General features: G+C 36.6%; 1 protein-coding gene across 11 annotated transcripts in view; it reads right to left on the bottom strand.

Annotated features, from left to right (window-relative positions):
* Nucleotides 1-13,520, bottom strand: part of ADD1 (adducin 1) — a 60,709-nt gene that overhangs the window by 3,728 nt on the left and 43,461 nt on the right. For 3 of the 11 annotated variants that reach the window (XM_083861119.1, XM_083861123.1, XM_083861122.1), the window contains exons 11-16: nt 11,831-11,932; nt 9,931-10,020; nt 9,008-9,100; nt 3,224-3,380; nt 2,027-2,401; nt 1,160-1,255 (exon numbers count right to left, since the gene is read on the bottom strand). In XM_083861119.1, coding sequence (XP_083717245.1) covers nt 1,160-1,255; nt 2,027-2,401; nt 3,224-3,380; nt 9,008-9,100; nt 9,931-10,020; nt 11,831-11,932 — 913 coding nt within the window. Of the gene's footprint in view, nt 1-379; nt 414-1,159; nt 1,256-2,026; nt 2,402-3,223; nt 3,381-9,007; nt 9,101-9,930; nt 10,021-11,830; nt 11,933-13,520 lie in introns of all 11 variants that reach the window. The other 8 variants (XM_083861127.1, XM_083861128.1, XM_083861124.1 and 5 more) reach the window with 5 other exon arrangements.

The following is a 13,520-nucleotide window of genomic DNA, read 5'->3' as shown; positions in this document are numbered from 1 at the left end:
ATTAGGAACTCTTCTGTTTTGTTACCAGGCCCAAGCTGTGTAGGCAGCAGCAAAGCATTGGGACAGAAACTCCCAGGGCTGTTTCAGCTATATCTGCCAGGCAACTTCAGACTATTCCTTTTTAAATTGAGGAATCGGACACACAGATATGGAAACACAGAAGGCAACTCTCACAGTCCTTCTCAAAGGGGGAGTGCACTTCAACATGAGATCTGCAATTGCCTGGAATTACATGGAATTGAGAACTAAAGAAACCAACATCTCAACTGAAAAAGCCTGCTTTTTAAAATAAAGCGAAACCAAAATAAAACCTTAGTAAACAAAGATGCAAGAGTGAAGCAAAGCGCAAAAGCAGGTCAGAGTATGGAATGATACTTACTATGGTAACAGGTATTCTTTAGCATATCCATCTCCTGTTTGTAACGCAGCCACAAGAAGAAAAAAGCACAAGTAGAGAATCTATGCATTCATCACAGCCATTGTGTTACGTTAGAAGAATGGTTGCAACCATTCTTGTAGAAAACAGAATGAGATGAAGTAATGAATGGCAGACTAACAGACAAGTGATATATCCAATGTACAAGGTAAAGGAAACAAGACAATAATTCAATAATTGGATTACACCTGACCAAGAGTATAATTTTATTTTTTTTTTAGGGAATTATCAACTTCAGCAGCTCTGCTCTCATTTTAGTTAAAACTATGACATAAGATGAGAAAATAATCAAATTTAGATTCAAATTGAGCAGGAAAAATATTTACTGAGGTGTAATCCAAGTACAATAATGTTTAAGAAATGTGCAATCAGTGAAGAAGATTTACCAAAGCATCTAGATATGTGTCTGGTTCACCATCAGACACTATTTCATTTAGTAAGAGCAATTATCTCGTAGAAAACGTACAGAAAGGTAAATCAGTTGAGAAACACCAAGAGATGACAAGGCAATTCTGAAGAGATGGAAATTTGTCTTTATATTAATGCACACTTCTTTATTATTGTAAACCAAACTGCGGTTAGACTCCGAGTTGAGTGGAGTATCTGGTACAACAATGAAAGACAGGAGGTCACTGACTGTTATTGCTCTAGCCCACGTACTCCCATGCGTCAGTCACTGGGGATGCCGTTACGGCTCCCCGGCCCCGCGGCACCACCACGTACCTTCCTCCAGTTTAATCGGCGTGCTGGGAGGAGTGCGGGCTGAGCTGGGCTCAGGGGGGCTTTTCTCTTTCTGTGGCCTGCCATCTTCTGAAGGCTCTGCAGGTGTAGGCAAAGGGAAATTATAAAGGCAAATAAAACCTTTCAGCATGTAAGTAAACAAGTGTCCTTTTGCTCCATGCACGAAAGATACCAATATATTTTTTCTGAATCAAAATTCTGCCAGGATATTAAATAATACCAAAACAAGCAAAAGAAAATTAAGTGATAATTTAATACTAACAAAACCGTTCAAGTCACTGTTGTGCTCTGTAGGCCTTTTTAGAGGTTTGTTTTGTTTTGTTTTTCTTTAAGGGGGCATGAATAATGAAATAATTTATGAATTGGTTTATGCTGCTGTTATAAAGAAAACTTGTGAGGAAAAACCACAAGGAAGATATAAACAAATACAGAGGAGGGGATATGCTACCAGGCCTACACAAAGTAACATTCTTTTGCTTGCTTTGTATTGCTGAAATTTGAAGTAAACAAAATTGCATCCCAAAAGAAAAGAAGACTGCACAGATAATCAGAAAAACATGCAGTAATTATATGATTCCAAACAGATTTCACAGTGGTTTGAGTATTTGTTATTAGTAATGAGGGTCCCCCTTGCTTCCAGCTTTAAATAGCCCTAGATCCAAAGGAAAACATTAATAGAGTACACCATATATCAGGAACAACACTAAAGCATTGTTCCATCCAGTTCACCTACACAATTAATGTGAAATCAGTGCCACAGATGAGAGTCAACTGACAGAATCTCCACATGGTGTAGATAAAGAGGTTGTTCCTTGGATTGCAAGCACAGCTGTACCATGTTAGTAATACCTGAGGCCTCAGCCAAAAGGTCAGGATCGGACCTTAATGCTTTGATCACTGCAGTATGAAATTCCTTATGGGAGGACTTCTGCCCATCTGGCTCTTCTCCATTTAGATGTGGGATGATTTGCTGCATGGTCTGACAAGAAACCCATGCAGCAGCAAACTGAATGTTATCTAAGGACTTAGACAGTGATGATACGTCACGATCCTGTAAAGTCTTCGTATCTCTTCCTTGAAAGGTGTTTGATCTGCCTTTCAAATCCAGAGATATTTTATCTGATGTGCTTTGCTCACTGATGGTCTGATTTCTAAGCACTGCACTCTGTTCCCCAGCTGGTGTCTGTCTCAGTAACACAGTCTCTCCATATTTTGATACCTTATCTAAGAAGGATGTGGCATTGTTACTGAGAGAATAAAGGTATGCAGTTAAACAGGCATGACAGCACAGCATCCCACCCACCACCCAGTACTTCATAAACCAAACACAACCATTCCTATACTGTGTTCCCAAAGAGCAGCTGCAGAAACAGCACTTTGGGTTTCTGCATCACTCAAATTCAAAACCTCACAACAGATGAGCACTGTAAGTATCATCCCTTAAAATCATACAAAAGTAAAGCAGAAGAACCACTTCAGATGCAGCAACAGTCTCTTTTTATAGCACAAATCTGTCATAATTGTAGGATAATTGAAAAAGTTCATTTTGGTAGAAGTCCCCAAGGTGTCCTATTTCCAAGCAACAATCAGTGTTATTCTGTATCTTCTCTACTAATCGTATTTCTCAAATCCACAAATGTCAGTGACTTAGAAACCAGCAATGTTGCTGCTATAAACCATTACCTCACCTTAGCCTAGGCTCTAGGCCCAAGGGAAACAAAGCAGAACAAGACCAGTACCGAAACACCTTTTTGACTGAAGTTTCAAACTTTTAACTTCCTACCAGCAGGAGTAACTGGCCCTACAGCCCAGTTTGTCTCTAAGGACAATTTTAGAGTGAGATCTGTGCATTACAGAACACACTTAAAAACACTTAGATCACACATTTTATCTCTAATATACTTTTCAAATTTCTAATTGAAAAACTGAAACATACAAAAGCTGGGTAATTTATCCACGGCCTTTGCAGGTAACCCACCTTCCAATTACTAAGAAACTTGCTGGTACTACATTCTATTACAGAAAAACCCACACAGAGAAACCAACCTTCTGGTCCCTTCTGCTTTCTTTCTACTTCTTTGCGATATTCTTCCAGTTCTCGATCAGTGAGTTTATTGAAGGGATTTGGTCCTGTCGTGCTCACTATGACTTTTGGTTGATATTCTTTCTCAATTATTGCCTTTGATGCAGTCACTAGTTCTCCCTGGGAAAAGAAAATTAAGATATATCTGCCATCAAGCAGTAACTTGCAGAACCTTTAGAGCTATAAAGGCTACAAAGCAACCAAAAACAAAACAAAAATATAACTTGGAAAATACTTTTTCCTCTTTTAGAGTTAAAAAAAAATCTATAACAGATTTTTTTTTAATTGATTCACAGGAGGTTAATATAAAACAGAAAACAGGTCTCTACCAGGGAATACCCACCATTAAGCAGTAAATCAAACAGCAGCCAAACAGTCTAGGTGAATTATATTTGAAGTCACAAAAGTATATCAAGTTTCTTTTTCTTGTCACAAAAGAAACATGATACCGGGCCCACCTGCATGGCAGTCTGGGCACAGAATACTCTCAAAGGGTCAAGAACTCAGCTCATGGGTATTTTTGTTTCTGTTTTGTTTGGGTTTTTGCTATTATCATTTTGCTTTGTGTTTTTGTTTTGCTTTGTATTTTTTTGATAGCAGAAAAGCCATTTCCACCAGCTACTACATTCCACCTAACAGATGTTACAGTAAAAAGCCATCTTGTATATGTTCTGTATACACCAGATTAACAGCTTATTATAAGACATTTTAAAGTAATTAAGGTTAATTGTAATCTGATACAAGTTAGCATATTTACATCTATAACGTCATATATGCTGGATAAAAAGTTATACAAATAAAAATATAATGAGCAATTCGAAGTACAGTAAGTTCCAGTGGACAAAAGCAGCTGCATCAGAGATTCTCTAATGCCAAATTTTTTAGTTTTTCTTTTCTAACCCTATAGTAAAGGCTCCAGCCATTGGATTTTCATTGTCTCAGAAAATGCTTGCCTGGAGATAGCTGTTCTATCTCTCAAATGACTTATCTATGCATTTCATTTTTTCCATTGGATATACAGAACTCTGACACTAGTTTGTTAACAAATGATGTGTGACCTGTGCCCAATGCCACGGTGACACCCAAACTGTCTTCATTATCAAAAAGAGGTGTCTGAACTCCATTACCCAATAGGTATGAGATTAACCCAGGTCACCTCCATACTCAGATGTTGTCTGTACCAATATTTAGAAGAAAGTATTAGAAAGCACAGTTCAAAAACACACAGTGCCTAAAGAGAGACAAACATTCCATTCCAAGTCCACACCTCATGGACAAGCACACAATGGCCACTGTAAAACTGATGATGCAAGTAGACAGAATGCTGTTTTGGATTGCAAGAGCTGCTTTGGATAAGCTGTCAGCACCAAAGAGGTGACAGACAAGAATGTCTGGATGTAAGGAGGACAAGAGCAGTTCTGAAAGCCTGATAAGAGATCTCCAGAAATCTGGTCTAGAGCAATCCAGAGAGGTAAGATAGTTGTTAGAAGCTATGCTGCTCTTCAGGAAGCAAATACCAGCCAGAAGTACCAAAGAACAAACAGCATAACAATAAATCTCCTCCATAAAACGAGAGGAAATTTTATATGCAAAACGTCAGTCAAATGTCAAAAGCCTTTTCTCAGCTATATCCACAAAGCATTGATTTGATAGTAACAGCTTTTCTCAGATATAATGCATAAAAGGCTCAGAGAAACATCTACCTTTGTACAAATCCTAATTTTTTTGTAGCAAATTCAAAACACCCCTAAAACTACAGGTCTCAGCTTTTAATGATGGCAGAAAACTGATGCCTATGGAAATTTTATATTTCCTTTTCTGTCTTTGCCTACACTTCAAACTAAGTCCATGGTTTTAACTGAGGCTTGGCATAAGTAGCAGGACCTCGTAAAGCACTGATCTCATGGAGGGTTTCTAGAGTTTTCTGGGAACAAGAGAGGAACAATACACACAGCACCCATTAGTATCCCTGGAATTTCTAAGAATCTTTGAATGTTTACAAGTTAAATCCAGACCCACTGGGTAGAACAATTTCTAAAGAATCAATGCTACTAAATGCCTGTTTATTTAATGGTGACAAACAGCAAGACAGGCAGTTTGCAGATGTCTGGTGCACTGGCATGATGTGTTCTCCTACTTAAGAGTACTTTTGTTAAATACTGGGAATGAAAGCAACAAATCAAGCATATCACATTACTAGACTGGAAAAAAAAAAAAAAAAAAAAAAAAAAACAAAAAAACCACCACAATCAATGCAAACAATATTTGTACTTGCTGAGTAGCTTCAACCCAAGAGAAGCAGCATTGAAAAGATCAGAGGCAACAAAGTTGGATCATAAAAGCAGAAAAATTATACAAGAGATCAGAAAGGAAAACTTTTGCTCAGCCGAAAGCTGATTCCAGATTAACACATCCAGTTTTATTCAGTATCAATAATATGGAAGCAGTTCAAAGGCCACCAATGAAAATGATACTGGGTAGAGGGACTGAGTTTATGTGGGAAATAAATTATAGCAGAATGTTAATAACAATATGGTTCCTCTAAACCAGTATGATTATTCTAAACTATCATTACTTCTAAATCCAGAAGCTGGATTTAGATATGTTTTATTTCACAGAATAGGCCACAAAACAGCCTTCTAAGAATTCAAATAAAAACATACAACACAAAATGAGATAGAAAGAAAACAAGTATAAAGGACTAAAAAGACAGTACAGAGCATATTTCCAATTGTTAAATGTGACACTAAAATAGACAAGACTTGGCAGAGCTATCAACCTGACCATTCCATTCAGAGATTCCTAAGAGTGTTCAGAAAAACTGAACAAGAAAATTGGTCTGGAGTTATTTCCAGTATTAAAGAGCGTGTAGAGAGGGAATAAATTCCCAAAGACTCTCACTTTGTTTCGACATAAGATGACATGAAAAAAATTAATGTTCTAGCAATCTCATTGGGATTATGTTGCTCCTAGTATTACTTTGATGGTGATTCCAAAAGTATTTAGATGACCATTTGAAATCTGATCACATGTGTATGCACTCAAATACCAACAGCATTTTCTCCACTGTAAGAAACACTGGATAAATTATATTAATGAAGAGAATGCATTTTCACTCTGTAAAGGCATACATTCCCACAGACACAAAGGGAAAGTTATTTATAGCTAATGTTATGCAATAAACCTTCATATTAAACATGGACCTCATATTTCCTACATGAAAATTTTAGGTAATCAAATAATTTTGTAATTTCTACACTAAAATTGGCTTTTAGAGAAAAATTCAAAACCGGCCATTATTGAACAGGCAAGCACTTCACCTTGTTCTCGGGGATAAATATGACCAAAACTGGCACTTTATATACACCAATTCTCCTTTCAATCAGACAGGAGGTTCATAATAATGGTCTAAGTTAACAATTGCTCCTAACACAATCTGACATTAATGCAGTGCCTTTCTCCAAAACACCAAGATTCCTGAGGTACTGTTCATGTAGAAGTCACCACTCAAACCCAGTGTCACCCCTGGGGCAGCACTGAGAGTGTCTGCATTAAGAACAAACCCACAGAATTTCCATTCTAAAGGAAAAGACACAAAATGGGTGAATCCCCTTCTGTTTAAAATTACTGAAAATTCATGTGAATTTATTTTCTTATGAGACTGCAGAATGGTTGTTGGTAAGAAAAACCAACATTCCCTGTCAATCAGCCAAGACTGCAGCAGAAGCTTGGTTAACCAAGTCTGAACAGAATAAAATTACATGATGCACAAGGAGGTTGTGTTGCAACATGGCCAGGACTTCTCAGAACATGGATAAAGCAAGCGACAAGGCAAGATGGAGAATTCACTGCTGCAGCCATAGGCACAGGAGCTCAAAGCAGTACATGCATACTGTACACAAGGAGGTATTCTTTTCATCCAAAATAGTGTGCATTAGTATTTGATATAAATCTCAATGTTAACTGAAAATCTAATACATTGTAAGTGTTATTGCAATTACATGAAACTTTTTACAGGAACTGTCATTGAGTGTCAAAGAATTTGTCAACTGACAACTTGTAATTGTCTGGCACCTAGAAGCCCCTAGGTCTTTGATGTACAGGATTCTTCAGTTTCATTGAAATTTTCAGGTGAGGTTTGTGAGGGCATCATAAGATTGCTTACACTTCCTTTATTCCACAAACCACAATTGTTTTATGGCAGAATCTTTCAAGGACATTTCTCTGGTGGTTTTCTTTTGTTGCTGTTATTTTTGGGCTCATTGAATTTTTCAGTTTGGGAGACATTTTTTTAGAAAGAAGTTGTTTGGTTTGGGGTTTGTTTGTTTTGTTTTTGTTTCTTGGGTTGTTATTTTTTTCCCAAACAGGAAATTAAGCATTCAGGTCACAATCCATATTAAAATAATAAAGATTATGAAATAGGCCACTTCTATTTCATAATTACTCCTGTAATTTACATTGTGATCTGATTTTACACACTATTTCAGGCAGAAAGCACTTTCATGACACCACAAAAAAATGAAACAAATAATTTGGACATCTAAACCCTAACAGGATACTACCAGACAAAAATCACATAATCAGTAGACCATTTGTTTGTTCTCAGTCATCTATGAAAATGCATGTAAACCATCTGACTACTTTTATAGAAAAGCTGTCATTGAAATATATTAGCTGTCATCAATATATCAGTAATTTTTCACTTTGAAGGTGTTAGTAGGTGGAAAATAAAAGCCATGCACTGCCTGGAAGAATTTGGCTTTATTTTACTTTTTGTCTTAAATCCAGGAAGGTTGTTTTATCATTTTTCCTTTCAAAATATGGACAAAACAAACTGCAATGTGAAAAACATGACTATCATATTCTTAGTATGATCCAAGTATCTATAGCACAAACTAGCTCATTACACTTTAGAAAGAATTGTAAAACCACAAGCTTTCCAACAATGGTGTAATTCTGGGGGTTTTTTTTCATGCAAAAGCTATTCTGATAGTGAAGTGTTTAGGTGTGATCTAAAACCAAGATTTAAGAATCTTTTAGGTAAAACACTGGAGCAGAGGAGGCACTGATGGTTCTTTACACACAGTGCTTCCACAGTAGATGTGCTCTAAGAAATGTTATTTGCAGTGTGCAGCTGCTCTGTTCAGTCAGCCCCAAGGACTGCCCACCTCAACATGTCCCCACCCCTTGAACTTATTCTGCATTTAATGAATATTATGTAAGCACAAACAGGACTACAAGTGTGAAAGCCAATCGATTTTGCACATGTGGGGCATTACTTAGCAACTCTTGTAGCTAACTGCAGGAAGTTTTAAGGAAGCCAGGCATCCGGCACTCTGGGATCAAGAGTTGACAGTGTTTGTCCCATAACACAGAGAGTATCCTCAGAATTACACTGATGTAATCAGGCCGAGATTAAGCTAACTCCAAATGGATCTCAAATTAGAATAATTCAACACTAACAGCATGCATAAAAAAAACCCTCTATATATGCAGGACTTGATCAGCATCTTAACATCAAAAGTGTTTCCTCATCTACAGACAAAGATCAAGATCCTTAAGACACTCTTAATAGAATAAAGATAACTGTTTGCATCAGTGCATATACATAATTTGAACATCCATCTATTTTCATTTTTTTTAAATTTTCTAGCCAAATAATTTCTAGCAGAGGAAAAAGGTAAGGGTAAGGAGAGGTTAAATGAAGGGTGAACAACAGTATTTAGAGCAGTATGACAGGGCAGTACCTTTCTAACAGACAGAGATTTAGCGGGACTAAAGGCCTGCTCTGTGAGATCGAGCCCTTCAATAGATTCCGTACAGTCTGAGAGGGGAGCATCCTGCAACAGTAAATTGAGTAAACAGAGCAAACCGAGCCCGGGCTTTACAACATCAACCGAAAGCGTTGTGATGCTTGCTAAAAACATGCAAAGAAACAGTAACTGGTAGATGAAATTGCATATGACGATGAATTGACATGCACACGATATGACACCCAACATGAATAATGCTGTGGTCATGGTAAGACTTGCCAATCTTTTAAAAAGTATATCAGAAGATACTTATCTGGGGCAGTTGAAAGCACTTGGATATAAAAAGCTTTATTCAGCTATACAGTATAACTGTACAGCTCTAATTCTTATTTTACTTGAAGCTATGATTTATAGTCTTTTGTATATCCAGATATACTGCTTTTAAGTTTCATTGATGTAATAGCTTTTTTCCCCCCAAACTGCTCTTCAAATAAAATACTATGAAGCATGAAATCTCATATTTAACACGAAACACTACTGCCCCACAGTGAGCCTGGTGTGCCCAGTATTAATCCTTCAAGATATATAAACTCAGAAATCAAACAAAAAGCTGTCACAAAGCCCAACTAGTTTTGAACAAGAATCTAACCCATATAAATAAGGTTTCTGAATTTCATGCATTACATTCAGCAAAAAAATCAAGAAGCATCCTCCACAGACATGCTTGGGCTACATGGCTGAAGCCTCTAAATTTCTGACCCTGAGCACTCTTGCAAAGACAATGGTGTTACCTCTAAGACTTACCTTATAAACAGTTACTCTCTGCCAATCAAAGAATAATTTCATAGTGATATATTAGGTAAAAGCAGAGGATATTGTAGATCAAGCTAATAGTTTTAGGAATTTAATACTCTCACCTGTACAAGGCTCCTGTCCACAACTACCCCAGAAAGAACCTGTGACTGAGGGCCTGCCGTTTTAATGTCTTGCAAATTCTGCTCTCGGATCTGTAAAGAAAAGCAGCAGAATGAACAACAATCACATGTAAAACAGAGAAAAGTTCATCACATTTTTGTGTTTGAAAAAGGGGTAAGTGAACCTGCCAACAGGCAACAACCAGTGCTGACTGCTGTGGCCACAAGGCTGTCAAATGAAGCTGAACTTATAAACACCACTTGAATGTAAATGTTCAGGTTTCTGGCTGTTTCCTCACATTTCTCAGAATTTAGTCTGTAAGTACCACAGAAGGTATTATCCATTGCTTTTTAGTGCTAGGTCATGATAAAACAGGTAACAGACAACTCCAGTTTGTGAAAAGTGAGGAGAAATAGAAATACTCCCTCTGTGCTTTTCTGTCTATTGTACCTGACCAGTCAGTTGCAGGTTTGTGTCATTAGCCATTAGTTACTGATATGGCACCACAATATCTTCTTATGGAACTTCCTGTAAAACACTGCACAACTTTCCATTTTTGCATCTAGTCAGGGTCATACCTCAGAGGGACATATAAATAATTTCTCTGCTGATGAACTGACAGTGGAGTTCTCAATAACAACTCTTTTGTTGCATCCTAAATACCTCCAGTTCTTTCAATACAGAAGATGGGAACAGAAATCAGATCTTTAAACTTAGGTATTATCTAATTAAATAAAGATATCCTTCAGTGGTAAAGAATTCATAACAATTGCCTCAAAATTTATTTCTAATATATTCTGGTTCTGTTCCAAGATAAATGAAGAAAAGCATGCATCTTAAAAACCTCTACATTACAACTAAAAAGGACATTCATAAATTCAATTTATAAAAGATATATGCATACAAATACGCAAACAAGTATTATTAATACTTGGTATCTCAAAAAGGGCAAGGATCCCCCATCTTTTTCACTTGTTTCTAATTTACTACTCTTCTCACAACTGAGAAAGTATAAAATTTTAAGACTTAGTCTCTTGGGCATGTCACTCAAGTTTTTAATAAAGCAATATTTGTGTTTGAAACACAAAGAAACTGCTTGGAAATTGCACTGTAATTCTCTTTTCAGATGGTTATTATTTTACAGTGCCAAGCATAAGTTCTGTCAGCCATATACAAATTATTTTAGATTCCTGCTCATATTCCCTGCCCCTAGCCTTTGACAGAATGCTAACTCCCATATTCCATGTGGCCACCAGTTAGAGGTATCAAAACAATCCAGAACAAGTTAAATATTAACAAGATACCAGGGCATATTTTACATTGTAAAAGAAAAAAAGTGAAAAAACTCCAATCCATCCAGTGCTTTCCTGTTGGTTAGTCAGACAAGAAGATCTGAAATTCAAAACCAGGAAAATTAACTGCAAGCTCATTTCAGAAAGATTAACTTGCAGTTCCAAAGACAAGAAAAATAAGTCTGCAACAATAACAGCAAATACAGTACATTGAAATTTGGAGAGATGCATAGACTACTTTGTCTAGGCCACAAAATTTCAACTAGTATTACCAAAACAGGAAAAGAGGTCACTAATGTAAAACTATGATCTCAGGGTACAGAATTACTACCATCAAGCCAGGACTGGCTGCTTCAGAAGCACCCAGGAACTGAGCTAAGAAAAACTGAAGTCTTCATATAGTGAACAGAAGTACCAACTTTTTCCAAGAGGAGTTCGGAACACTTAGGAATTGTTTCATTATTTATTTATAAATGGACAGGACAACACCAGAACTGTGTTATTGAGCCCCCAAAATGTCATTATAGCAAAGTAAGTTAGTTCATTACAAGTACACAAATTAATTGTGGCGATGACCAAACAAAGAAGCTATTTTACTGCAATTACAAACCTTGTTCCTCATTTCTTGGACCTCCTTTGGATTGGTGTTCAATGGAACAAACAGATTAGGGACAGTAGAGGTGGCAGTTCTATGTCCATCCTCTTTAGTCCACTGTAACATCAAGAACAGTTATAGAGTCAGAATTGCTGTAATGGCTAAGGACACTCAGAGCAGCAAAGTCACATCACAGTTGATCATGCATCATACAGAGCAGAGAACTGAACCAATGATTGCATTCTTCTATTCATTCCTAAGACTTAGTTGCTTTTTTCTTCAATAATATAAACTATACCTTCAGATACATTTCTAGCAATCAGAACCATTCTATCAAGTCAAGTTAGTAACAACAACTAGAGAGCAGTTAACTTGCAAATAACTTCCACCCAAAACAATGCCATTCCTATGTGCAGTTCAGAGATTATGCAGACTGAGGGGTTTTTAAGATGGTTTTCTGTGCACTCGACCACACTGACAGCTGCAGTGTTTTGTGTTTCTAAAAACCACCTACTTCTCACTTTATGAATAGATATACTAAGACAGGAGTAGAAAAATGCCAATATAATTACTTATTTTTAAGGCCATTTTTAATCAGAAATTTCTCAATGAGTTCATACTTGTTTAAAAAGGACATTATTCCTCACCCAAACAGAAGTACAGCAAGATCTAAGGCATGAGCTTTAAGACCCTGTTACTGCCATTTTCATTTTCTGCACTGGGTGTTTTTACAAAGTAACATGAAAAAGACAGAGAGATCATTGATTCAATCCTCTGGTACCCAACAAACATCAAAGCAAACTTAAAGCATAAGATGACAGAAGTATGAAAAGCAATGTAATGTCACTAACCAGGTTTAGTGAATGGTTCTGTACTGTGAAGCAAGAGTGGGCATCACCAAAGTTTTGCATTAAAACAAGCTACTTCAGCAAAATGATGTTACCAGAATTAGTTTCTGCACAAACAAAGAGCTGTACCAGCACAGCAACCTAAAGGAACAGTTTGGTGATGTCAAATATTTTATAACTCATAGCTCAGAAGGTTACAAAAATATCCCAAACACAAGCTTTAAGCGCTTCATGGGTTCTTCATAGAAGGTTGCTTTATTTGATCTGTGCATTTAGTATGGAGTCCTGTTTAATCTGATGCACAACTAATTCTTTATCTTGATATATTTACTTTGTACAGTGTCCTAATTTCCAATCACCATTGCATAGAAAATGCACCGAACAGTAAAGCAAACCTGTTTATAGAGCAAATGCTATGCATTTTTTCCTGAGTAACTTCAAGAAACAATAAGATAGCCAGAAATTGTCAGACTTCAGAAAGCAACAGAATTTTAAAATGTTTTGCAACTGTAAAGTAAAAAATGGAATGAACATGGAGCTGTGAAATACTCACTGATGATTATCTTCTCAGATAAAAACTACTCCAGCTTTTTATTAAAGATAGTTTTTAGTCAAAACATATAGATATATATATAAAAACAACCTCAATATAACAAGCCACTTTTTCTTTAGGTTAATAGCAAGCATTAAAAAATTTAAATACACCAACCCATTATACTGTATGAAATTATCTATTGCTTCAGTATATCATTAAACAAGACTAGTTTGTGATGAAGAATTTTGCTTCTATCTTTCACTGACAATTTCAAATATGAAATACTACCTACTTTGTGAGCTGAGGCTGAAAAGCACAAACT

Source organism: Zosterops lateralis, assembly GCF_965231275.1.
Source record: "Zosterops lateralis genome assembly, chromosome: 5".
Taxonomy (NCBI): domain Eukaryota; kingdom Metazoa; phylum Chordata; class Aves; order Passeriformes; family Zosteropidae; genus Zosterops; species Zosterops lateralis.
This window is presented reverse-complemented; position numbering and strand designations above follow the sequence as displayed.